At 54.9% G+C, this 26,186-nt stretch overlaps 1 protein-coding gene across 1 annotated transcript in view; it reads left to right on the forward strand.

Annotated features, from left to right (window-relative positions):
* Positions 1-7,999: 7,999 nt before the first annotated feature.
* FGD5 (FYVE, RhoGEF and PH domain containing 5) overlaps positions 8,000-26,186 on the forward strand; it is a gene marked incomplete at its 3' end in the record, with an annotated part of 78,314 nt that continues 60,127 nt past the window's right edge. Inside the window, exon 1 of the mRNA XM_084247927.1 lies at positions 8,000-10,473. Within this exon, the coding sequence (XP_084104053.1) occupies positions 8,015-10,473 (2,459 nt within the window). The 5' untranslated portion in view covers positions 8,000-8,014. The remainder of the gene's footprint in view (positions 10,474-26,186) is intronic.

Raw genomic sequence — 26,186 nt, forward strand, 5'->3', positions numbered from 1 at the left:
GTCCCCACGTCGGGGAGGCTGACAGTCCCGGGGGCCCCGGCCCGAGACGCCCCGCCTCAGGGACGCCCCCTCTGTCTGGGCGAGGCCGCGCCCGGGCTCGCTCGCCCTCACCCCGCTCTCGCGGCCGGCCCAGAGCGAGGGTCCCCTGGGCAGCAGAGAAAGACGCCCCTTGCACTAGGGCGACTCGGTCGCACCCCTCAATCAGAAACCCCGCTCCTCGGGCGCCCCAGAATGGCCCCTGGCCGCAGGGCACGGCCGGGTCTCTCACACCGACGTGTATTCCTGGCGCTTCAGAGCCGGAGGCGCACCCTTCAGTGGATTCCCGCACCCCTCTTTCTCCCTGGACCCCGAGACTTGGAACTCGCGCGCCGGTGGGGACTAAAAAGCCCTCCATTATTCTGGGCGCAGCGCACCCCTCCCTCGCGGCGCCCTGGCCCGGGGCCCTCTTTGTGCCGCCCTCCGGGGAGCCGAGCGCCCGGGGGCCACGGCTGAGGCCGAGCCGCGCTCCGGCGCCCCTCCCTGCCCGGGCGCCTGATGCCGCTAGTTCACGGGCCAGGCGAGCCCCGGGACGCCCTTGGGTGCTCGCGAGCCCTCCAGAAGGTGCCATTTCACAGACTCGGGCACTGAGACCCCGAGATGGGCGGCGCCTGGAATCCGCTTCTGGTTCCCGACTCCATCCCGGCGGCACAAAGTTCCTCCACCGCGCGAGTTCGCGGGGAGCAGCCCCGGCTCACTCCATCCCGAGCCCGCGGCGCGCCCGCGCGCCAACTTCTTTCTCTTGGAATTTCCAGGGAGGCAGCCCCTTCCCCAGCCAGCACCCTCGCCTGGACCCGCACTCCCAACACACGGCCCTGAAGAAACAGGAAGCCACCATTTTGCCTGTCTTAGAACCATATCCTGCTGCCTTGTGTGCTGTGGGCTTTTTTCTTTTTTAAATCTTTTCAATGAAAAAAGTCATTGTCCCCGGGCGCATGAGGTGCGGTGGAGATTCTGGGCTGGCCTGATCTGACAAAGGAGCCCCTTGGAGTGCGGGGTCGTGGGAGCGAGGCGGCCGCCTCCCGCGTCCAGGCCCTGCTGTCGCTGGGCTGTGGACCCCTGGACTGTGAGGGAGGGTGGGTGGCAGAATGGGGGCCGTGGGGGCAGGGGTGCCACTCTGTGGATTGGGAAAGCCTGGAGCAGGGTCCCGGCGCCCATCCGGCCACTCCTGGGAGGAAGAAGGTGGCCCCCGCCTGCGGTGGCACCGCGCACGGAGCCCAGCTAGCTTTCCCTGCCTCCCAATAAAACTCGCTGGGAAACAATGGTGAGAGCAGTTTCAGAGCTTGAGGTTCAGGCCGCCCCCTCCCCCACTTTCAGAGACTCTGGGGGACGGAGTGAGGCAGGCAGAGGACATTTAGAGTCATTTTCCGCATGGGACATTTTGCCAGTTGCCACTCTTGCTTTCTGCTGTCCTAGACAAACCTGGATACCTTTCCAGCGAGCCGGGGTGATGGAAACCTCACGTCCTGGCCTTGCTCTGAGTTTCCTGGTCCTGTGGTGCAGGGGCTCTGAGGCTCAGAACCGCTATGCCCTTCCATACATGACCTGAGCATGTTACTAAATCTGTTTCTTCATCTGAAAAATGGGGATCATATGATTTTTTCTTTGGAGCTTCATGATTAAATAAAGTAAAACTTGTAAGGTGCTGTCGCTGTCAGGTTGTAAGCTTAGTGGTCACTAACTGCCAGCTGACACTCACTGGTACTTACTATGAACAGGGCATCTGCTTTTAAGTGTGCCTACTTTGTATCAATTCCATTTTCACAGTAACTTCCTTTTGAGGTGAGTTCTCTTACTATCCCCACTTTATAGAGGGGAAAACTGAGGTGCAGGCATTATGTGGGCACTGGTTTGTGGGCACTGAATGAAGGACAGAGACAGGATTGAGAGCCTGTTTTTAATTTTGTTTTATCCAGTGTTTTTGTTTTATCCAGTACCTGACACATAGTAGGTGTACAGGAAAGGGTTGCCAGTTGACTCTGTTAGGCATCTTGTGTCTGTTACTTCCCTTGAACTTCTCAGTGGCCGTTTTTGTTTTTTTGTTTTTTTAAAAAAGGTGGGGGGAGGGAGGGAAGGTGTTCTGTTTCATAAAGAAAGAAACCGAGGCTCAGAGAGGCAAAGTGGCATGTCCAGGATCCCATAGACGAGGCCGAGCTGGGGTTGGAGTCCAGGTCTGTCTGAGCCTGGGCCCGTCGGACCGGTGCTGTGCGGCGCTGCCTTCCTGTGCGTGCCCTGTTGTGGGTCACCGGGTTAGCTAACAGCAGTCTAATTAGAAATCATCAGGCTTGGCTTGGACATTCCAGCAGGCACCCAGGAATGAAAGTTAAATTTAGATTCAATTGGAAGGTGAAATTGGAAGATAATTACTCTTGGAACATATGGTTATGAGAATTCCAGGGGGAGCATAGTGAGCTGCAGTTGAAACAGATTTGGGGCCAGAAAGTGGGGATGTGGGGGGGCGTCATAGGAAGAGCCTTGAGTTTAACAGGCTGTAGTCAGCCAGAGCAGAAGGCACTTCCTGACTGTTCCTTGTAGTCCCTTCACTCTATAGGTGGGGAAGCTGAGGCTCAGAGAGGGAGGGACTTGTCCAAGGTCGTACCTCAGCTAAGGGCCCAGCCAGGAATAGAGCTCGGAGCTCTGGTCTCCCAGTCCCACGCTGCTCCTGACACCTGTCCTAGCTGACCTGTGCACAGCTGCCGAGGGAGCAGCAAGCATGAATGTGTGAGTGACAGATACTTAATTAAAATAGAGAGAGAAAATATAAACTGGAACGGGGGATGGGGTGGGTTGGCTGGGGATGATTTTTATCACGAGAGCTGTTAAAAATCTCTTTGTGTTGTCACTGTGGTTCCCCTACCCCTCAGTTAACTCTCGGCATCTTGGCTGGAACAAGGGCATTCTGCACTGGAGTCATCCTTGGGCTCAGCAAAGTGCTGGGAGATCCTGGGTGTTGGTCACTTGGGGTGGGGAGGCTATGCACCCCCCCCTCCCAGCTCTGTGATGCAGGAGAGGATTTCATGTAGCAGCCAGAGGATCTGAGGAGATAGCTGAAGTCTCCCCAGCTCCTTCCATGCAGGGGTCTCCACAGTCGCAAAGCTAAACTTAGCCCAGATGGGGAAACCCCGGCTCTGATTCATGATGAATTATGTAATCCCCCCACCATCACTGCCATATTCTAAACCTCAGCCAAACTGATCCCGACTCTGCTCCTCTGCTCCTAGAGGGCTTTGCCTCTGGGTCTCTGCACACTCTGTTCCCTCCACCTGGAATACCAACTGCTTTTTCACACATGAAAGTCCTGCCCGTCCTTCTGCCTGCACCCTTGTGTCTCCTTTTCCCTGAGTCTTCTCTCGGCAGACTCGGTCATGACCTCATACTGAGGGCAGGGGCCTTATCCCGGTCCTTTCACAGAGGGAGGCGGGAGTGTGGGGAGCAGGGCTGGAAGCTTCACACTCCCTTCAGTCTCTCTGCAGCCTCCTCAGGCTCCTGAGGGCTCCCTGCTTGGCCCTGCTCCTTTCTCTGTCCACACTCCATCGCCTGGTAATCTCACCTGATTCATGCTTTAAATTCCATCTCTCTGCTGGCTGCCTCCAGCCAGACCTCTCCCCAGAGCCCAGACAGCCATCTCCCAGAGACCACTTGACAGCCCCGCCTAGGCGTGGCCGGCTAGCTCAGACTTGCACGTGCAAACTGAAGTCCCCGCACCTCACCCAGCCCAGTGTGGGGCAGCTTCCTTTTCCAGTCGCTCAGTCCCCAAACCTTCATGTTCTCCGTGACTCCCCTCTTTCAGACACCCCACACTGACAGCACGCCCCACCAACTCTCCCCTTTATTTTCAGAATTTGACTCTTTTCATCACTTCCAAAGCCACCGGCCTCTCTCATCTCTTGCCTGGATTATTCAAGACCCTCCTCCCTGGTCTCCTGCTTCTCTTTATTTCGACACATGAAGCGCAGTGTGCATGTCCTTCTGCCTGGAGTCAGAGCCCAAGTCCTCCTGAGGCCTGCGGGCCCTGTGCACCCTAAGCTCTCCCCACCCCCGACCTCAGCTTCTGCTTTTTCCCTTCACTCCTCACTCATTCCTCTCCAGCCACCCTCGCCTCCTTGGACTTGCCAGGCGAGTCCTAATCTTTTCCCGTGGACTTCACGATCAGCTGACATACAAGATGTGACCTACTGACCTTTGTATTGCTTATCTTCCACCATTTGAATATGAGGCCCACAAGGATCAGGGTCTTTGTTTTAGTTACTGATGTATACCCAGAATCTAGATAAGTGCCTAGCGCACACAGTAGGTGCTCAGTAAATATTGAATTGGATCAAAGGGAATTGGATGGGAGCAACTGAAAGTTACCCACCTTGTGGTCAGCTAGAACTTCTGAGCCCAGGACCCAACTTTATTTAAACGTCCTATCTGGATAGCTGTCCCTGGTCTCTCTGGCCTCAGTTTCCCTGCATTGTCACCTCTCTGCCTCACTGAATCTCCACGGTGGAGGAAATAGTCAGTGGCCAAATGGTTCAGGATGCAGAAGGCAGAAGTCCAGGATACAGGAAATCCACCTTTGACGCGGTGCCCCGCTCTGGACTCGCCGAGTAACCTTGCACCAGTTGCCTGCCCTCTCTGTGCCTCAGTTCCCTTGGATTTCAGTGAGGGGCCCGGAAGGGCCCTTCTGGTTCTGGCATCCTTTGATCCCGGTGGGACACAGATGAAATGTCCTTAGCTTTGGAGCTGGAAGCAGGGGTGGGTGCTGCAGGGGTGGGCGCTGCCTGCTTGTTCCCAGGGGGCTCCTGTGGGGAGGGAATTTTCTTGCAGGATCACGCGTCACCATAACCTTTGCTGAGGAGATGGTGCCCACAGATCAATAGCTTGATTGGATGAACGATGGGGTGGGGGTGGGGGCGAACCAGCCAAGGTGATGGTCGTTTTTCACAGCCCGTCTGTCCCTCTGTCAGGTCTCTTGGTGCCCTTGTGAAATGCCACCTGTTAAGGATGAGAAATGAGGTTTCCCACCCCTAGAGAATAATTTCATGCCAATACCTGACACCACACGTTGAAAGTCTGAAACTAATATTGCGCAGCGTGTTAGGGTAGCGCGGGGCTTACATGGGGATGTGGGCTCGGCAAGGATTGCCTTGTTAGAGCCGTGGTAGCGACTGTTCGTGGAGTGCTCCCGTGTGACAGCCTCAGCACTTCACTCCCACAGCAGCCCTGCGAGAATATGTGCTACTGTTGTACCCATTTTACAGATAAGGAAACTGAGGCTCAGGTTCATAGCTCAGGCTTTGAACCCACACAGCTGGGCTCCAGAGGCCCAGCCTGTTACCCCACATTGATGAGGAGCTTGCAGCCTCACTGTTTAAGCTTCAAATTTGGGGGTTTCTTGTATTCATTTAGACAGATATTTTTCTAAACTGGGAAATAGTTGATTGCTTATGGGAACAAGGAGTTGCAATCTCACTTAAATCTTAAAGCCTCTGGGCCACTGTCTGGATGCTGGTGGCCGGGTGGCCGTGGCTGCCGACGACAAGGTGTGGGCTGGGGCTCACGCTGCTGGTATGTTGGTCTTTAGACACCTGTGACTCTCCCCTCTTCTCTCACAGTCAGTTACCACATCTTTTTAAGATTTATTTTTATGTATACAAGAACTGGGGTGCAGGCCAGAGGTGCAGGGGGCTGGGAGGATTCACCAGAGACAGAGTGGAGAGCAAAACAGGCAGATCTACTGAAATACACCGCGGAGGGGAGCAGCAGGCGAGACAGGAGAGATCTGCTGTGCCATGTGGGTAGCTCCCTGGCCAGGGATCAAACTCGTGCTGCAGTGGCTGGCAATAGCTTAGTAGCACTGAGCCTTTAACCCCTGCGCCACCAGGGAGGCCCAGTTACCTCATCTTATAGCTGGCAGCGATCCTGCTCTAACTGCCTCCTGTCACCCCTTCTAATTAGCTGTGCTCCGGGAAACCAGACACCATGTTCATTAGATTTATGTGCAAAGTATAAGTAAAGAGGCTTCAAAATCAGGCCTCCAGGAGCCTGGGCTTTGTAAACCTGTGTTATTGCCTCTCCAGGCCTTTCTTATTTCCTTTGGGGCCTCAACTGAATTTCAGAGTTTTCTGTCCGATTAAGGGAGATGATACTGACTTTTTTTTTTTTTTTTCACTTATACAAGCACTGGGTACAGTCAGAAGCACGGGAGGGTGAGGGAATTCACCAGAGACAGAGCGGGGAACAGATCAGGCAGACTGACGAAATACACTGCTGAGGGGAGCAGCGGGCGGCAAGAGAGGTCTGTTGTGACATGTGGGACCCTTGCCGGCGGCCGGGAATCGAACTGGCACTGCAGAGGCTGCGGGTAGCTTCGCAGCCCAGCGCTCAACTGCTGCACCACCAGGGGAGGCCCAAGATGATACTGACTTTGAGGTGACTATAGGAAGATCCCGTGGAGATGTCTAAAATCAATAGGAGGTGCTCAGTTCGGTCCTCCAGCCAATGTGGCTGGTCTGGACTGTGATGTTCTGTGAGTGTGCAGTACACTTTAGATTTGGGCAACTGAGCATAAGAGGAATGTCAAAACCTTATTAAGCAGGCCTAGATTAGTGATGACTAGAGTTTGAGGGCGTGAACAGGAGAAGCATCTGCCCACAGAACCCCAGTTCCTTTTATGTTCCACCTTCCTTCTGCTCCACCTTCCTTCCATCATGAGCCAGCCTGGCATTCTGAGGCTGCTCTGTGTCTATCCCATCCTCAGTGTGGTGAGGAGGGTACAGTTGGACAGCCTTATCCACGGACAGCAGGGAACCAGGTGGTATTTTGAAGCAGAGATGTCGGGACGGAGCTGCCTTCTTGGAAATCTACATTCCTCGCTCTGCCCACAGTATGGTGGGACCCTTAGGGGTGTGGGGCAGAAGCGATGCAGAACTGGGCCCTTCTTCTTGTCCATATGGCTTCTCTCCTGCGAAATGTAGCAGAGACTTCACCTTCCCCGAGAGGTCTTCCCTCGCCACGCAGCTTTGCTTCTCTGCAGCCAGTTGCATATCCAGTTTGCCCCCCCCCCCCACTTTCTTTTCTGCCAGTAGGTCCTCAGCACCCATAAGGGAAGAGCCCTTTTGCAAATATCCATGTTGTAAAATACCAGGTAACTGCTCCCCTGGTATTTGGAAGCCCATGAAATTTGGATGCAGGGAAGTTAGCTAGACATCAATCTTGAAGCATGTGGAGTTCAGAAGTGACGTCGGAGTCATACATCACTGTCACTGACCTGTGCTGTGTCACCCTTGAGAGGGTGAGATCATGGTGCCTCAGTGATAATGCCAGTCCACAGCCTCCAGCTGCTGCTTTGCTCTTGTCAACCTCTCTCGGCTCAGCAGAGGTGTCCTCTTCTTGACCCTGCAGACCGTGCCATCCCCGGTGCTGTGCATGTGGATAGCAGGACCGGGGAACTCACTGTAGTATGCGTGTAAACTCCATGAGGGCAGGAGGGGCGGAGCTGGCAGGTCTAACATGGTCTCGTGGATACCCGGCACCTACCTCTAATGCATGGCTGGTGAATGAATGTGTGCGGTGATCTAGGCACCTTTACTGGGAGAGCACAAGATGCCATTCGGGTGGGTTACACTGGCTGGACTGTGGGTAGGAGAAAGGTCTGCTTGTTTGCTTACAGAATGAATTTTTAGGGAAGGCCTCGGGATTTTAAAGATGCTGGTGGAGGCTGTGAGCCTAAGAGACAAAGGAACATAATGGCCTGGTTCGCGGGGCTTGGACAGCATCGCCAGTGTTCTCTTCAGCGTGGTGAGTAGGAGACTCTGAACGGAAGAAAAGTTAACCATATTTTTGTCTCCTCCATGTCCTTACTTTCCATCCTTTAGATTCCCCAAAGCCACCAGTTGCTCCCAAGCCAAGGACTGCCAGTCCCTTCACGCCAGTGACGGCGCCCAAATTACCTTCGTCGCCCCGACCTGACGGTCTCCACAGCCCCAACTCCATGTCCAGGGGGCCGAAGCCCCCCATTGCCCCTAAGCCCAGGCTGGCTGCGCCCCACGAGTGGAGAGCCAGCGTGTACATGATCAACAGCCTGAACAAATGCAGCAACGGGAAGCTGCTCTGCGTGGACCGGGGCCTTTACGACGAGCACCGGCCTGGCCCCGAGGGCCCCGAGCCCGCGGTGGAGGACTACATCGTGGCTCCCCGGGCTCCGCTGGCAGAGGAGGACGGGCCTGGTGATGGCTGCGGTGGGGAGAAGGCAGAGGAGCCTCCAGAGACCCCTGAGGAGGAGAAACAGCAGGAGCTGGGCGAAGAGTGCAACCCTGAGGGGACGGGAGCTGCTGAGGACTTGGAGGCCTCAGCTGAGGTGGCGCTGAGCACAGAGGGTGACGAAGGCGCCGCCCCTGCTCCCGAGGACCCGCAGGCCGAGGATGGTGCCGGGGACCCGGGGGCCGAGGAGCAGGTGTGCACAAGTGAGGAGGCGGAGAAGCCGCTGGAAGAACACAGCCTGGAGCCCGGGGACCCTTGGGCTGGCGAGACAGACTCCCAGGACCTCACTGGTGGTGGCGACGAGGCCCCCGAGACGGCCCTGGAGGCGGAGGATGATGGCGAGGACTCGGGCGCAGAACCAGGGGCGCCAGAGTGTGTGGATTCCGACCACCCTGCCGAGGGGGCTTCTGAGGATGCCAGTGAGGAGCCCCCGGAGCAGGAGAAGTTGGCCGCGGGGGTCCAGGAGTGGGGAGCGGCCACCGTCAGCCCTGAAGTCTCGGAGGAGGAGTGTGTGGACGGCACAGGCGGCCTCTGCCAGGACGAAGCACCAGAGCAGGATGAGAAAACAGACGGAGAAGAAACGGCAGCCGTCACCCCCGAGGTGGGGGAAAACCCCCAGGAAGGCGGAGGTCCCGGGGAGGAAGAGCCTGCAGAGGAGAGCTGCCACATCGTCCCTTTCGAGAGCGACGGCATGGACGACTTCGTGACCGCGCTCTCGGCAAGCCCCTACCAGTTCTTCCCGACGGAGAGCACCTCGTTCTGTAGCCAAAGCTACTCTCCGTCGGCCGCGTCCGGGACGGGCTCAGCGCCGGAGCAGGAACCAGAGTCTGGGGACCGTGTGGAGCTGGACCCAGTGGCCTGGCCTCCGTGCAGCCAGGAGGGTCCCGGCATCTCTGACGTGGCGGCTGTGCCGGAGGAGGACGCCACGGACGACTCTCTCACCAGCCCCTATGAGATGGGCCTCGAGTGTGGGGCGGCCCTGGGGGCAACAGAGCGGCCTGAGCTGCAGGCGGCGTCCGATGCCCTGAGCGGTCTTGGGGAGACGGCGATCAGTGAGGCCGAGGGCGGCCTGCTGCCCCCGGATGTGAAGAACAGCAGCAGCAGGGCCAGGCCCCACTCCGGGAAGCTGACCGGCTACGTCCCCGAAACTGTCCCGGAAGAAGCCGGCCCAGAGGCAGGCTTGTCAGCTGCTGGCGTTGCGGCTGCCTCCGAGGAGGCCAGGAGGACGGCGTTGTCCTGGGAGGGGAAGCCGCTGGAGGCCGGCAGAGCCTTGCCCGCCAAGCCCCGGGCCTTCCCTTTGTACCCGCGGTCATTCTCAGTGGAGGGCAGAGAGATTCCGGTGTCCGTGTACCGCGAGCCGGAGGGGTCCGGCCTGGACGACCACAGAATCAAGAGGAAAGAGGACAACCTCTCTCTGCCCTGCGTCATCGGCTCCTCCGGGAGTTTCTCCCAGCGAAACCACCTCCCGTCCAGCGGCACCTCTACACCGTCCTCTGTGGTTGACATCCCCCCGCCTTTCGACCTGGCCTGCATCACCAAAAAGCCCATCACGAAGAGCTCCCCCTCGCTCCTGATCGAGAGCGACCCCCCAGACAAGCACCCCAAGAAGAAGAAGTCGTCCTTCAAGCGGTTCCTGGCGCTGACGTTCAAGAAGAAGTCGGAAAACAAAGTGCACGTGGAGGTGAACCTGTCTTCCTCCAGGTCCTCCTCGGAGTCCAGCTACCACGGGCCTGCCAGGCTCCTGGAGATGGACCGGAGGAGCCTCAGCAACTCCCCGCAGCTAAAGACTCGCACCGGCAAGCTCCGGGCCTCCGAGTCCCCGTCCTCCCTCATCTTCTACAGGGACGGCAAGCGCAAGGGCATCCCCTTCAGCAGGACGGTGTCCAGAGTGGAGTCCTTCGAAGACCGCTCCCGGCCCCCCTTTCTGCCCTTGCCCCTGACCAAGCCACGCTCCATCTCCTTCCCCAACGCCGACACGTCAGACTACGAGAACATCCCCGCCATGAACTCGGACTACGAAAACATCCAGATTCCGCCCCGGAGGCCTGGGAGGGCTGGCACGTTCACGAAGCTCTTTGAAGATCAGAGCAGAGCCCTGTCCACCGCCAACGAGAACGACGGCTACGTGGACATGAGCAGCTTCAATGCCTTCGAGAGCAAGCAGCAGAGTGCAGAGCAGGACGCAGAAAGGTACCGTGACATTCCCTGGCTCTGTCGTGCCGCGGCCGTGACTGTCCTGGAGGCAGGCGTGGGTGGAGGGGACGGGGAGGGCTGGTGTTTACAACCCAGGCCCTGTTTCTCCCCAGCGGTGTGGCTCAGGCGAGTGGCTTTACCTCCCTGAGCCTCAGTTATTTCATCTGTGAAAAGGGATCTGTTCTTCCTCGTGCAGAGTGTTTGAGAAGATCAGAGTAGAGAATCTGTGTGGAGGCATTTTCCAAAATACCGAATGTGGTACAGACGTGAGTGTGTGTTTCCATTAGTTGGGGGACATTTCTTATCTTCTAGGTAGATGACTTTGCCACTCCCCTCTGGGAAAGTCACCAAGAGAGAAGGTTCTGGAATCTGGCCAATCTAAATATCTTACACCCTCGGGGAAAATACCCTAAATTAAGATTGATACTTTTTTATTGTGTAAATATGCTCTCTAGTCAAGGGAACTAGAAAAGACTGTTTAAATTGTTTAGCGAACTAAGGGTGCTGTGAGCTAAATGTCTCACTAGGAGTCTTTCAGACTTTTTTTTTACTCATCATCTTGGGAGTGAATGTCTTGAAGTTATTGATAGCAGTGGCGGTTTTCTGGCCCCACCTCCCAGGGCTGACGGCATGGCATGCCATGCCCTTACCCAGCACCCGAGGGGCTGGCCCACAGCCTGCTGTCCTGACACGCTGTGGATGCTGCTTAATGGCGCTACAGTTCAGCCTCAACCACTTACACGTTTGGGGCGCCTGAATGAACAAAAAGCCAAAATGGTGGTGATTTTCAGGGAACTCCTGCCTCTCACCTCCTGTGTGGTAACAGTGGGGGGTCCTGCACAGCTGTTGCTGCTTCAGGATCCCCTGGGGCCCTGTGGTAATGAATAGATAAGAACTGTTGGCAGTTAGCATTAGCTGTTCCCACTTAGAGATGCTGGAAGTGTTTGCTTGGTTTATTCTCGAGTTTTTACTTGGTTCCCCACCCTGACTCCATCTTCTCTCTACACCAAGTCTGGGTAGGGCTGCTAATTAGTTCTTTCTAGGATGAGCGGGTTTGTTGCTGAAGCAGAGGTAAATGCCAGCACTGCTGGGGGGACTGAGTTTAATTTGGAGACTGTGAACTGTGTGCAAACTCGAAGAGGGTGAGAGTGGCAGAGCCCTCGAGTTCATTGAATTAATACTTAGCCAGGGCCTGACAAGGCCCAGTCCCAGCCCAGACCCAGTGCCTCCTGGCAGCACTGGGAAGAAAACCAAGCTCTAAACCCTTTAAAATGCCATGCTGGACAGGACCGCAAAGGGCATATGGTAAAAGCCCCCACCTCTCACGGCTCTTTCTCTAACCTGGTCCGTGCCTGGGTTCCTTGGGTCACAGGGAGCTCCCCACCTCCCGGAGCCGCAGCATCTGTTGCTGGGTTCTGACTCAGTTTTTCTTCCTGGCTGAACTGAAAGCTGTCGCCCTCTAACATTGCTGTCCATTTATGTCGGCTCTTTCCTCTCAAGCCAGGCGAGTGAACTCATTTCCTCTTTCCTCCGAGAGCCCCCCAGAAATTGAACTCTGCTTCTGTACAATCACATTTTCTAGCTGGAAGGAGCGACAGACAGTAATTGGTCCAGCTACAGAGGAGGAAGCTGAGACACAGAGCAAGAGGGACTTGCCTGAGGTCTCTCTGTGACTTGGTGGAGAAGGCGGTGCTAGGACTCAAATTTTGTGCTTCTTGCTTCAGGAATTTGCAGTGACTTTATGCTGGGGGGCGCTTGGTCTGGTTGTGCGGGCTGTGCACTCCTCAACCCCAGGACCACATTCATCTCTCAATCTCTATGTGGTGCCCCTGGGATTGTGCAGTATGCCCATAGGCAGAGGCTCTGTGGTTTTATCAGTACTTTGTCCAAAAAACAAAACAAAACAAAAATCTCTCCACCCAAACTAACACGACAATAAGGAAGAAAAATACCCAAGAAAATGCCCATGCCACCGTACCCTGACTGTGTGCCAGACTCTCTGCTGGGTGCCATCCCTGCATTAGCTCACATTTGGTTCCATAGCCTGGGGCTGGGATGAAGTTCCTGCCCAGCAGACTCTGAATGTCAGAAGTGTCATTGTCCCACCTCTGATGCTGTTTCACTGAAGGCCAGACTGGCAGGGATAAATCTCCCAGGCAGGAACCACATCCTCCTGGACATCAATCAGTGAGCAAAGCTTTCTTCCGTTTTCCTGCAAGAGACAGACGGAAGCAAAGGGGGAGAAAAGTCCCTGCTTTGGGCTGGAACAGGTCTGGGCAAGGGAGGTTGCAGACATGAGTTGAGAGCACCAGGGACTGCTGTGCAAAGGAGGCCTGCATGGGGGGCTTTGAGAATGCTGCTGATCTGAGACCTGCGCCCGGGGTGCTGGGGTCGGATGAGACAGGACAAGAGGGTGGGGAGGCACTTCCTTCCTCCTTCCGCCACTTGTCCTGCTCCACACCTTGCTCCAGTGCAAGGATCAAAGGCCGAAGCCAAAATAAATAGCAATAGTCCTGAAAGAGCCCGGGGCAGGGCCCTGGGAGATGTGGGCTCAAAGCCCTCCTGTCACCGCCTGGCTGTGGAAATGACCAGGCCAGTGTGGCCGTGCGCAAGTGGTTAAGATTGGAGCCGATCCGAACTTCCTGTGCCACCTTTACTTGTTCTGCTATCCCGCCTCCGCTACCACTCACTTGTGTTTTTCTTTAAGTCCATCCATCTTTTTGACCAAACAAAAGTATATCTAGAAAGGAAATTTTATGACATTATTGGGGCATGGGAACACAGTATCCATGGCTGTAGTTAGAAGCAGGTCTCCCGCACCTCTCCCTGTTGAGCAGAAGACCGGCCCCCACGCCAGGCTCCACTTTGCTGGTGGTTTTATTTTTCCTTGTGCCTCACCAGGGGCGCGCGGCGGGCGGGTGTAAGACGCTATCTTCAGCAGCGCGCGCTGGGTGTTCCGTCCACACTTGTTAGCCACCCGTCTGGTCGAAGCACTTCACAGACTTGGGTTCGTCCTGTGTCTCATTTCAGTCCCCATAACTGGGTGTTTGTTTTTTGCGTGACGATGAGTCTGCGGCAGTCACCCAGCATCACCGGTCGGCGCAGATCCCTGGTGCCGCCTTCCCCCATCTTTTCATTAAGAACAAACTTACAGAAAAGTGGAATGTTCCTACAGTGAGTCTCGACATGACCGCTGACTGGCTTGTCCATTAACACACTCCTCCTCCAGCGCCTTCTCCCTCTGCGGCCACGGGGGTCCTTGCTGCATTCACGGGGCCCGTCTGTGCAGCAGACAGGGCCTGTGCTCCCTGAGCGCCGTGGGTGAGCATGTGGACTTTTGAACCAAGCTGCCTGGGGTTCAGCAGCACCCCAGCGCTCTCTGTGCATGGCGGAGGACAAGCTGCTGGCCTGCCTGTGGCTCAGGTCACCTGAAAAGGACAGTGATGGTAGGTCCTGCCTCCTAGCACCCTGGAGACTGCGTGCGTTCATCCAGCACGTGGCGGGACGTGTGAGCACAGTCTGTCACTAAGCGGGTGGTCAATGGTCGCTGCAGGGTCTGAATTGCATCCCAGACAGGTGGGTGGGCACCTGGTCCTGTCGCTGGGGGTATCTCTTTCTCTTTCTCTTTCTCTCAAGACTCTTCTTCTGCATATGTTGCCTGGAGTTCAGGACATCACATCAGTGTTGTGAACTTCTCCGCTGCACCCACATGGCCACTACCCCTGCATGCGGCAGGGTGGGGTGGCAGCAGCTGCGGGCGGTGCTGGTTTGGAGTCCTCAGCAGCCTCTTCCACCGAGGCCAGCGGGCGCGGGCACCCTGGGAGTCCGTAATCGTGGTAGTAGAAACGCCTGTCTCTGTGACTGGTTCTAACCAGGACTGCACTTGTCATGCGTGCTTAGTTAGGCATTGAGGCGTTCCCAGCCCCGCTTTCCAGGTGAGGCTGGGTGCAGTGGTGTGAAGTCCCCGCCGCTGTGCAGGCAGCAAGAGACCAAACCTAGGTTCTGGCCCAGGACTTTGTGACTCTCAGCCAGAGCTCTGCCTGCTCTGCCCCGCAGTTGCAAGACGCCAGCTCTCTGGTGGTCCTCGTCCAGACTATGAGCATCTCTCTTGCAGGACACTGGCTGGCACAGCCACCCCCCAGAATGTCGCCTTTGCTCACTGGTTCCAAGGGCACAAGGGAAAGTGGAAGGGCACTTTCCTGACTTTTCGGACAACTGGTGGGTCTGCTGCTCCCTTCACAGCTCCTCAGAGAGACTGACGAGCAATCCTGGAGCGTGCCAGAGGGTCACCCGGCTGTCTCACCCTCCCTGGGGACCCTGTCGGGGACCCTGGCCCTCCTGTGGCAGCTGTGACACAGGGCAGCTGGGGCTCTGGGTTAGGAGCAGGCCGTATCTTTGGAGCTGAGCTGCTAGTTAGAGGGGCCACAGATGGTTCAGCCCAGTCCGATAGCTGTAGTGCTGTGCCTTCTGGAGAGAGTGTGAGGTCCGAGTCCAGCCTTGGGGATGGTCTGCTCCCTGTCCTGCTGCTGGTCATTGTTGGAATGCAGCAAATCCACGCACTCAAGTCTGAGTGTGGGACACGGTATACATGCGGGAGAGGACACGGAGCAAGAGCGTCCAGGTAATTGTGACTCACTGAGGACGGCCCTCTGAGAAACGGTGGTTCTGGGTCAGGATCTGCATCCAGTGAAGTATGGAGAGAAAGTGGGACCAGATGCCTGGCTTCGGGGGGCATACAGCCGGAGAGGCGGGTAGGAAGAGGTCTTAGACCCCGATCCTGAGATGCAAGACAAGATGCTCAGGACCCAAGGGATAGGAGTGCAGAGGGGGATGGGGTGGCTTTGTGGATAAAGTGGCATTTGAATGGACATGACGGGAAAGCGGGATTCTGACATACAGAGATAGGAAACAGGTGTGAGACCTGCAGAGCAACCCAGGGCGGTGGGTTTTAGCAGGTAAAGCTGCAAGGACAGTGACTTGATCTTTCTTTGGTAGGTACCTTGCTTCTTTATTCTGGAAAACAGCTCATCATTTGCAGACATGGAAGTTGGGTGGAAAGGCTTAAGGGCTCAACTCAAACGCTGTCTTTATCAATCTCCGGCCTAACAGAGGTGTCCACAGGTTCAGCTAATCCACTCTTTGGACTTTTGTTGTGCATCTACAAACCGTCAGCTATTCTTCTAGGAATGGGAGGGTTCTGGGTCTGGTTGGTAGAAGTGCTAACTTGGGTTTTGTGACAGGGCCACCCACACAGCGCTGGGGGAGGTCGGTGGCGACCCTGACCACCTGGGAGACCTTGAGGTGGGTTTTGCTAGAGGAGCATGAGTTCAGGGTGGAGACCAGCAGCTCAGGAGGCACACAGGCCGGCGGCTGAGCGTAGGCTGAGCAGGGAGCTGCAAGTACCCAGATGGCTCTCAGTGGACGTGTCTGGGGTCTGTGAGATGAAGTGGGGAGGGCAGGTCCGGGCCCCTGCTGAGAAGTGCCTCATATATCCGCTTAATGAGTTTGTGGTTCCTGCTGGGCTGTGGGGAGTCTGGGGTTTTCAGCAGGGGAGGTTGAGAGACAAAGACCCTGGTGGAGGGTGGAGGATGCAGGCCACAGAGAGATTAGTCTGGAGGCCATTGTGGAGTTCCCTCCAGAGGCAATGAGGATGGAGCGGGGCTGTGGCAGCGGGAAGAGGGGAGTTCGCACTCTAACGTGTACCCAGGAAGCCAGGAAGCCCCTCTGAGGGCCCACCCTGGCCAGGTACAGGGCCAGCTCTGTCTGCCTTTCCTCTTGTCATTCTTTTATTTACCTTTCACAGTCTGCGCCCCAATAAATAAAAGATTGGATTTGAGTTGGTTTCCAATAAAAGAACAGGAGGAAAGAATTAGAATTCGGTCCTTAGAAATGAAAGTTCAAGAACACAAGCCAGATAATAAAGTTGGGTAGGTGATTGCAGGGGCTGCCCCAACCAAGAAGTTGGCTGCGATTAGAATTCTGAAATCCAGCAGAACTTCTCATCCCTCCTCCCCGGTTCCCAGCATCCTTAGAAGGCGGTAAATATTTTGCTGAAATGATTCCCTGAAAGAGCAAAACCTGACATTTATTTTTAACAACCAGAGACTGAGCCGCAACAACAAATATACACATAATTGTAAAGCAAAGGTGATTTACTGCCTCTGCTGTAAATCCTTGCGTGGATATAAGGCGCAGTTGCAGCTAAGCCTCCTGCTGACTGATTCCATCGGTGCTGAGAGCTAGGGGCTGGGTTTTTGGCATGTCCCAGCCATGGTATTCTCTGGTATCTTTATATCTGCCTGTAAGCCAGGAGCCTTCCCGTTATTATTACGTTTTTGACAAATGAACTCATGCAGAGCTTTCATTAAGTTTCATTGAAAGGGCCTGGAAATGCTATAAAAATTATTATAATCTCAAAACCATTACATCCTAATGCATGTGACTGTGCTTCTTGTTGAAATTGACTGATGAGAATACTCAGTTTTTAATTTTCTGACTTAAAATAAGACCATCTGCAGCTGTTTCTTTTAGCAATAATTTTTAATTAAATGCAATAAAATTTACAGGGAAGGCTCCTAACAAGAAAATCGTGTCAGGAACACACTTAATTGTAACGTTACGAGCATGGTATTAAGGCCCCCAACTATTTTTTTTTTCTTTGCAGAGCTATAATATAGACAAAGTCCTGATTAAGTGTTAATCACAATGTGGTTTTACCTTCATAAAACCAGGGCTTACCCCGGTGGGAGGCGTGAAAATAATTCTTGCTAATAGAAGCCAGTCTCGTGGCAGGAGTTCTCTGGTGAAATGTCAGCAGCGGGTCCCCGGACCAGCTGAGCCGCAGGGAGCGGGAGGCTTTGTTCGGTTTGGACAGTGCTTCATGCACTGGGCGTCGCCTTGCACCGGGTGCAGCCGGAGAGGAGACACCTGCGCTTTCACCGCTCCCTTCAGTGAGTGTCCAGAGCATGGGAATCAATAGTCAGCCCCCAGATAAGATCCCTGGGCTGGCAGAGCCCTGTTCATGGGGGGAGAGGTACACAGCAAACAAATTAATAAGTAAATGAGATAATCCTAGATAAGGAGAGTACGCTTTGGAGAGATGACACTTTTGTGAAGAAGAAAAGAGCAGTGTGATAGCGAGCGCCTGGTGGAAGGGACGCTGCAGATAGGGCGTCAGGGAAGGCTGCTCGGAGCAGGGGGATTGCACGTGAAGCCTGAATGATGATCAGACTCCATGGGCGGGGGAAGGGCATTCTGGGTAGCGAGAACAGCAGGGACAGAGGCCCTGAGGCTGGAGGCCCTCTGGGGTTGTAGAGAGGCCCAGAGGCCTGGCTGGAGGAAGAATGGGGGGGAGGGGAGACCGAGAGGGGTGTGACAGGGCTGGGCTGGGCAGGGACTTTTGTGAAAGATTTGGATTTTACTTTAATGAGACACCACTGGAGGGAAGTGTAGGATCCAAAAACATCTGCATTATCTGAACCCTTCAGACCAGTCACAGGCCAGGTACGTTTAGGGTCAGATCAGCAAATTACTTGAAAACTCAGGAGTGTTTGCTGTTTGGAATGGTTCTGGGGGTAGAAAGTGTGGATTTCAGTCCCGGTGCTGCCCTGGCTGCTGACCTTTGGGCAGGGTGGTCGCAGGTCTTTGTGACAGCTGTGACAGCTCTGAACTGGCTTGGAGCGAGCAGAGTCCACCAGGCTCTGGGCAGCGTGCAGCCCCCAGCCTCGGGGCCCCAGGGTGACTGCCACAGAGGAAGAGCAGATGTGCTCAGAGCCAGCTCTGCCCCCTACCTTGTCATCTGCTCTGAACCTTGGTTTCCTCACCTGGTCAAGTGGCATGACGTGCCCTTGCTCACTGAGCTGTCTTAAGTTGGGAATGACGCCTATACAGGCCTGTGCAGGTCCACAGGCCATCGTCTCATGCTTTCCTGCTGGGAGCTGAAGCGACACATGAGGCCGTACTGGACATTCACACATGAGGCTGGTTGAAGACGCCAGCCCTGTCTTCAACCCCTATGGGGGCTAACTCAGCCACTTACTTCAAAAATACTATAATCAGGGCCTCCCATGTGGCACAGCGGCTTGAGCACAGCACTGTGAAGCTGTCCACAGCCTCTGCAGCACAGGTTCGATTCCCATCCAGCTTGGGAGATGCCCATATGGTGCGGCAGACCTCTGCTGTCTCGCCCACTGCTCCCCTTAGCAGTGTTTTTGGTCAGTCTGCCTGTTCTGCTCCCTGCTCTGTCTCTGGTGAATTCTGTCACCCTCCCGCACCTCTGACTTATTATACTCCAGTTCTTGTGTAAATAAATTAAAAAAAAATCTTTAATAAAATACTATAATTAGCAGGTGCAGAAACTAAGGTACCAGGAAGTTAGGTTGAAGGCCCAGGTCAGCAGCAGAGCCCACGTGTTGACCCCGCAGCTCCCAGCACTATGTGCCCGGCCGCACTGCGAGGTTCTGCTTCATGTGCCTCATCTGATCTCATTTACTGCCGGTTCCTTTGGGAGGAGATTCCCACTTTCACTTTTTTTTTTTTTAAAGATTGATTTATTTATGCATACAAGAGCTGGCACTTGACAGTCTCAGGAGGGGCCTTTGGGGGATTTCTCCCCCATGCTTACTGTTCTCCAGGTCAATAGGACCAAAAACTAGTCGTGGTTTCTGAGCGAGGCATTAACATGTTTCATCTGGCTCCCGGAGAATGCCCCAGGCTGCCGCCTCCAGGGCTGAGCAGCCGCCCAAGGTTTTGGTGCTTCCCTGTCTTGGACAGGCCTGGCCCTTGGCTGTTCTCCTGCAGGACGGATGTCTTGGACTGAGATTGTTTTTCGGGATGATGTGGCTGGTCTCTATGTAAACAGACCATTCTCTGTGCTTGTGGGGTTGGTCTGGAGCCCTGGAGAAGGCCCCAGGGAAGTTTCTCCAGGTCAAGCCACGACCTAAGAACTTGAAATTTCAGCCTCGCTTGCATGATTTTATCAAAACAAAACACACACCAGAAATACTGTCAAAATCCTGCCTCCAGCATCTGCTCAGAGACCTGAAGTCCCGCCATACTCTATGATGCTGACACTTTCTTACCTGAGATGTGTCCAGCACAGGTATGCTGTGAAATAGTGAGCTCACCATCATAGTGGGTAATCAAGAGCAAATAGAACCATGCCAGACTCTATCAGGAAGCTGGTGTGACTGCACAGGTCTTGGGGTCATTTTTGAAGAGGTAGATAGAGTTCCAAGGAGTCAGGTGGGCTATTTTGGGTGTTGGTTCAGCAGCCCCTAGAAGGTGTCCAGCCCCCAAGGCTGGAGAGGCCCCAGAAGACTACAGGGAGACTCAGTGCCAGTTCTGAGACCAGATCTAAAAAGTCCCTCCTGGTATAGTGAAAAGTACTTTTCATGCCCAGCCTGGCCAAATCAAAGTGAATGGGAAAATGGGTTATTTGTGCTTCCTCGGGAGGCAGTGGGTGGGGGTCCTCACACCCTTAATCTTGGTGTTTCTCAGACTTTCTGTAGCAGCCAGATTCTTTTTCAGATGAAATTGTATTCTGAACTGGGTGTCCCTGGTGGTGCAAGGGGTTAAGTCACAGCACTATGAAGCTATCTGCTGCCACTGCAGAATGAGTTCGAGCCCCAGCCAGGGAGCTACCCACATGGTTCAGCAGACCTCTCCTATCTCGCCCGCTCCCCTCAGCAGTGTATTTCAGTCAATCCACCTGTTCTGTTCCCCACTGTCTCTGGTGAATCCTCTCATCCCCCACCCCCCACACACCTCTGGCCTGTACCACAGTTTTTGTATGCATAAACAAATAAATCTTAAAAAAAGAAATCTTATTCGAAAACCCATCATGGAAGGCAAGGATTTATTATTATAATTCTCTTTCATGAGTTCAGTTTTTTAATACTTCCTAGAAAATCGATGAATGAGATTGTCATGAACAAAGATCTTGGAAACGGAGTCACGGACTGCAGCGGTGCCCTGAGTGCCTGCAGAGGGCAGCGATTGTGTGTAGTGGTCGTGGTTGGGTGTAGAGAATGTATTTTTGAGAATCAGACCACTGGGTTCCAATCCCATATCTGCCAGTTGCTAGCTGTGTGCCTTCGGACACGTGACTTAACCTCTCTGTGCTTCAGCCGCCTCAGATTGTTTGAGGTTTGCCTGAGTTAACATGAGCTCAGAAGGTCGCGGGAGCCGGTGCAGTGCGAGTGCAGGACACGGTCAGCTGCTGCTGTTACAGCACAGCAGTGTCTGTGGCCACGGACTATGAGGCAGATAGCTGGCCATCCTTGCCCACAGGAGCCTAGGGGTTCTGAGGAATGAAGTTTCGTCTCATAGCATCCAGGCAGACTTGCTATAAGCGCTGTCTGTTGGGTATAATTTGGAAGTCTTTGTAATCTCATCAGCAGTTTGTCGACCCCGTGCCAGAAGTGTGACTTTTGCCCACCTTGCAAAGCTTTAGTTCTGTCAAGGGGAAGGAGGTGGGCGGGTTACAGACATCAGCTCCTCAGCTCCTGGATTATGATAACCCCTCACCCCTGGTCTGCAAGAGTGGAGAGGCCAGGACTCCCAGCCCTGGGCTTGCCACTCCTCTGCATACCTGCACTCATTGACTCGCAGCCCCACCAGACAGTTGAGAAAGCCGAGGCTCCAGGACATCATGTGGCAGAGGAGGCAAGCCTGACAGCCAGCCTGAGGACCCAGAGCAGCAAGCCTGGGCCCTGGGAGCAGGCACAGGAACCCCACAGGCAGGTGTGGGAGGCAGTTCCAGCTCCACCAAGCACTGTTCGCTCCTGGCAGCAGCTGCTTCCATCTTAGGAGACAGTGAGTCGACCGCCCACCCCATGGTGGGGTGTGCAGAGGATCTGGGTGAACCCCAACCAGAGAGGCTGTCATGGAGATTGCTTTTGCCAGCCAGAAAGCTGGACTAGGAAAACACACGGTTCAGGAGGTCACGGCGTCCTGATGTGGCAGCCATATACTCGTGGTCTGCACTTGAGAGTCTATAAAGTTGTTCCACACCACTTGGTCCATTGATTTCACCCACAGCCATCACCAGAATGCAAGATGGCGGCGACATTTGTACAGACCGCAAAGAGGGTAGAGGCAGAGCTATTTTCCGGATGGGCCTCAGGTAGCCATTTTCCTAGAATGTTTCTGTTTCCTCGATGGGCAGACAGGGATAGTAGATGCGCGGACAAGTCTTTCAGGATTAGGAGCCTCTGCAGCGTGCTTGGTGCTGGGGCTGCTGCGAGGAGGCTCTCAGTGACTGTCGTGACTAGGGTGGATCGAATGCAAAAGCTACATCCTAGGTGGGACAAGAGGAGCCGCCCCGTAAGAGGGAGGATTTAGAAGTGACCAAGGAAGGGGTGATCAGGGCAGAAAGGGGGCTAAGGCCCAGACAATTGCCCAGGATCCTGTGACCAGCAGGCAGCAGATCAGACTTAGAACTCAGGGTCCTGTGCCCCACGGGGACAATGAGCTAAGCCGGGCGCTGGGGTGACCGGGAAGGGTGTGTCTGGTCCTGGACCACACCTGGAGCTGCTCTGGGTGATAACAGGAGAAAGGAGGGTGACGTCATGCAGTTAGGGATTGTTCTGGGCCCGTGCTCCCCTCCCGGGAAGCTCCCTGTAGAAGCTACGTTTAGTTTCCAGGGAGGTCCCTGGTCCAAATCCAAGTTTCCTTGCCCGCCTGAGGCCAGAGGTCAAGGCTGGGTTCAGAGCCAGAGTGAGTCAGTGGCTCAGCCGGGATCAGAGTCTAAGTGGCTGCTCAGTCTCTGGGCCGGGAGGCCCCCCATCCTCCGCAAATCTAGCCTGCGACTCCGGGAGGCTCCTCCTGAGGCCAGCCGCAGCACTGCCGAGAGGAGGCATGGTGCGTTATAACCACAGCTTTCTGGTCTTGCGCTGACCCGCCTCCGGGCCCCAGCGTTGGGGAGGGAGGCTCAGGAGTCCACTGAGCCTGTGTGAGCAACTCCACCTCACGAGGAGGAAACTGGGACCCCAGGATGGGCTGTGGTTTCAGGGTTCCTCCTCCCACCACGTCAGCTGCACCCTTGGAAGTGATGGTGGAGAGGACGGTGGTGGGAACAGGCGGGGGTGATAGGGGAAGGGGCAGGGGGTTCACAGCATCCGCACCTGGAAAAGCGTTCTGGGACGGAGCCTCCTCGGACTCCCTCGCCTTCCCAGGGGGCTCACTCTCTCCTTAGTACCTGTGTCACACCTGTAACTGTCTCCCCACCTGCCCAAGCTCTGGATGTTGAGGCCACAGGAGCATCAGGGCAGGTTGACAGTCGACCTGGGGACTCAGGACTGAACAGCCTGAGGCACCGTTAATTAGCTCAGTTCAGCTGTGGAGCTGAGTGCCCCAAAGGCTGCAGGCTGTCAGAGGAGCGTCTAACAGGACGGGATCAAGATCTTGTCGGAGGAGGAATTAACTTGATGCAGGGAGGGGGTTGGCAAGGAGCCTGTGAAAAGGGTATGCTCGGTTCTCCCATTTTAGAGATAAGGAGACTGAGGCTCTGAGCGGGGAAGTGACTTACCTAAGGCCACACAGGTATCAAGAAGAGAGGTTGGGGTTTGCATGCAGGCCTGTCTGACTCCAGAGCCCAAGTCCTTTCTCCTGGACCCGGAAGCCTGAGGTGGCCATGGGGGCGTCCCAGCGTGCTGGGCCAAAGCCTCCCCTCCCTGCTGGAAACACTCCTCTGCCGCCCACACCCAGGGGCTCGCCCGTGCCCAGCTCCTTCCTTCTCCGTTCACTCTGCATCTCGTCTGGCGTGAGATGTGACCCCTGTGTGACCGCCTGTTTCCTCAGTCCTGCCAGTGGAGGTCAGGCCACAGAATGGCTCTGGCTCCTGGCAGTCTGGGGGTTCACTACATGCAAGTCTGACCTTGGAAGACACTTGTGGGCCTCAAGTACAACGACATACAGTAGTTCCCCCCCTTCCTAGGTTTTGCTTTCCAAGGTTTCAGTTCCCCGTAGCCAACCACACCCGAAGTATTACATACAAGATATTTTGAGAGACATTCACGTAACTTTCATTGCAGCCCATTGTTGTCACTGTTCTATTTTAGTATTGTTTATCACTGTGCATCTCTTACTGTGCCGAATTTATAAACTAAGCTTCATCATAGGTATGTGTGGATAGGAAAAAACATAGCGTGTTTACACACACACACACACACACACACACACACGGTTCAGGAGTCCACTGGGGTTCTCCTCTGCCCACGACTGTCCTCACGTCACTCTGAGGAGCATTCCTAGGTCATCACCTCCATGCCGAGCCTGTAGGGTTGGGAGCTGGGGATCGAATGCAGACTTAGTGCCTGGGGGTGGGGGGCAGAGAGCCACAAACAGCTGGCTGGATGCAGTTATAAGCACCATGGGAAAGTGAACAGTATTCTAGCAGCAAAGAAGGACCCTCCAAATGTGTCAAAGAGGCACCCCTGGGAAGCACACAGGATTTGGAAGGAACATACGAGCTGGGCTGGAAGGGCAGGTAGGATTTTGCAAGGGGAGGAAGTATGGGGTGTTCTAGACAGAAGAGGTGGCCTCGCAAAGGCACACCCTCGGGAGGGCCTGGGGACAGGTACATAGTGGCCGAGCTGTACATGGCCGGGCGTGACCTAAGGTGAGAGTTTAAAGCCACCAGCCCGAAGCGCTGAAGCTTGGAGGGCAGACGCAGAGGCTGAGCGGGGCTATGTCTCCAGCCTGGGCTCTGGGGCTCTCCCGCCCTTTCAGGCTCCTTGGAAATGATCCAGAGTCTGTGAGACTCCCCTCCCGCAGGTGGCAGAGGAGAAGGTGTGGCCGTAGAATGTCTTTTGAGCCTGGGGCCCCGCCTGCCTCCCAATTATCCCTGGAGAGGCAACTACTTAGCTCACGGGGACTTCATTCTCAAGGTGCTTGTGATGGAGGATGCCGCGGTGACAGGCATGCATTAGGTTCCTTTGAATAGGCCAATTACACCTAATTGCTGGGGAAAATGTATTTAGGTGGCTTTGGCCCTCGGACCAGCCCTCTCCGAGCTGTCACTTTTCAAAATCCAGCCTCTGAGATGCCACCCACCCCACGGACCCCCTCTCCTTGGCCCGAGGAGCAGCTGGGTTTTGTGTAGGTGAAGCCCCGTCCTGCAGCTTCCGCTCTGGCCATGGACAGGGAGGCCGGCGGGGCTGCCTGCAGCGCTCTGGCTCATGATCTTGGCGCCACAGCTGGGTTTTGGCCTGAGAGACCCTTGAGTCTCCCTCTGAGAGCAAGGAGTGGCCCAGGACGTCGGGACTGGCTGCCTCTCGCTGTGTAACCTTTTCTCTGAGCTCCATTTTCTGGCCCCATTTCCCTCTTTACGAAGCAAAGGATGCAGGGAAGTGGCTGGTTCTAAGGGCTGGTCTGAGCCAGAGATGAAGTGTGAGTTTCTGTCACTTCCATAACAATTCAGCACAAGTTCAGGGGTGTAAAACTGCATCCATCTTCTGTCCCACGTGTGTAGGTCAGAAGGCCAGGGGGCCAGCCGGGTCTCTCTAGGTCTCGCCAGCCCCAAACAAGGTGTCTGCTGACTTGGGCTTTTAGCTGGAGGTTGTTGGGGAGCATCTGCTTTCAAGGTTCAGGTTGGGGTTCGGGTTCTTGGCCAACTTAAATTCAAGGTGTGCCTGAGGTCCAGGTTGTGCTGCTGGTGGTCAGCAGGGAAGGTCTTGGTTCCCCCTCAATGAGGGAGCCCCCTCAGCCAGGGGAGTCATACTCTCACTTTGCGTCTCTTTGACTCCAACCAGAGAAAGTTCTTACTTTTAAGAACCCCAGAGATTTGATGGGCCCACCCAGGCCACCTGGGATCCTCCCCAGCAGAATGGGTAATGTCCATGACTTTCCCTGCGTTCCCAGGATCAGGGTGTGCACGGTTTCCAGACCATCGTCCTGCCTACCAGTCCTCCTCTGGCCCCCAAGGACGCATGACCATACGCAGTGCAAAATTCGTTCCACTCCAGGTGCCCAGAGATCTCGTCCCAGGACTGGGCCAGCTCAGCAGGTCTCCCCAGCATCTCCTCGGCGATGAGGAGGGAGATTTGACCAGTTCATTTTGGTGTAAAAGTCATTTCTAAAACGTTTTGTGAAAGGTGACGTGCAAGCAACCTAAGCGTCCATCGGTGGATGAGAGGATACAGAAAATGCGGGAGACATATAGGCAACAGAATATTATTCAGCCACGAAAAGAAGGAAATCTTGCCGTTTGTGACAGTATGGATGGACCTTGAGGTGTGTCCTACTGAAATAAGACAAACACAGACACCGCGTGATCTCACTTACATGTGGAATTTAAGACAAACCAACCAAGCTCGTAGATACAGAGAGCGCTTTGGTGGTTCCAGGAGGCAGGGGCAGGCAACGTGGGTGCCTCAGAGCAAACGGTACGAACTTCTAGTTAGAAGGTCAGCCAGTCCCGGGGACTGTAAGGCGCAGCACGGAGACTGCAGCTGATAATGCTGTGCGGCATATTTTGAAGTCACTAAGAGAGTAGATCTTAAAAATTCCCTTCACTAGGGAAGAAAGTGTAGCCCCAAGTGGTGATGGATGTTGCCTAGACTTACAGGGGTGATCATTTCACAGAAGACACAGATACAGAATCATGTTGTATGCTTGAGAGTAATAAAACACTACATGTTGATGATATCTCAGTTTTGGAAAAAAAAAATAACGTACGCCAAAAATTCAGTTCTTCCAGCCCCTCCCTG

The sequence above is a fragment of the Talpa europaea genome, assembly GCF_964194135.1.
Source record: "Talpa europaea genome assembly, chromosome: 11".
Taxonomy (NCBI): Eukaryota; Metazoa; Chordata; class Mammalia; order Eulipotyphla; family Talpidae; genus Talpa; species Talpa europaea.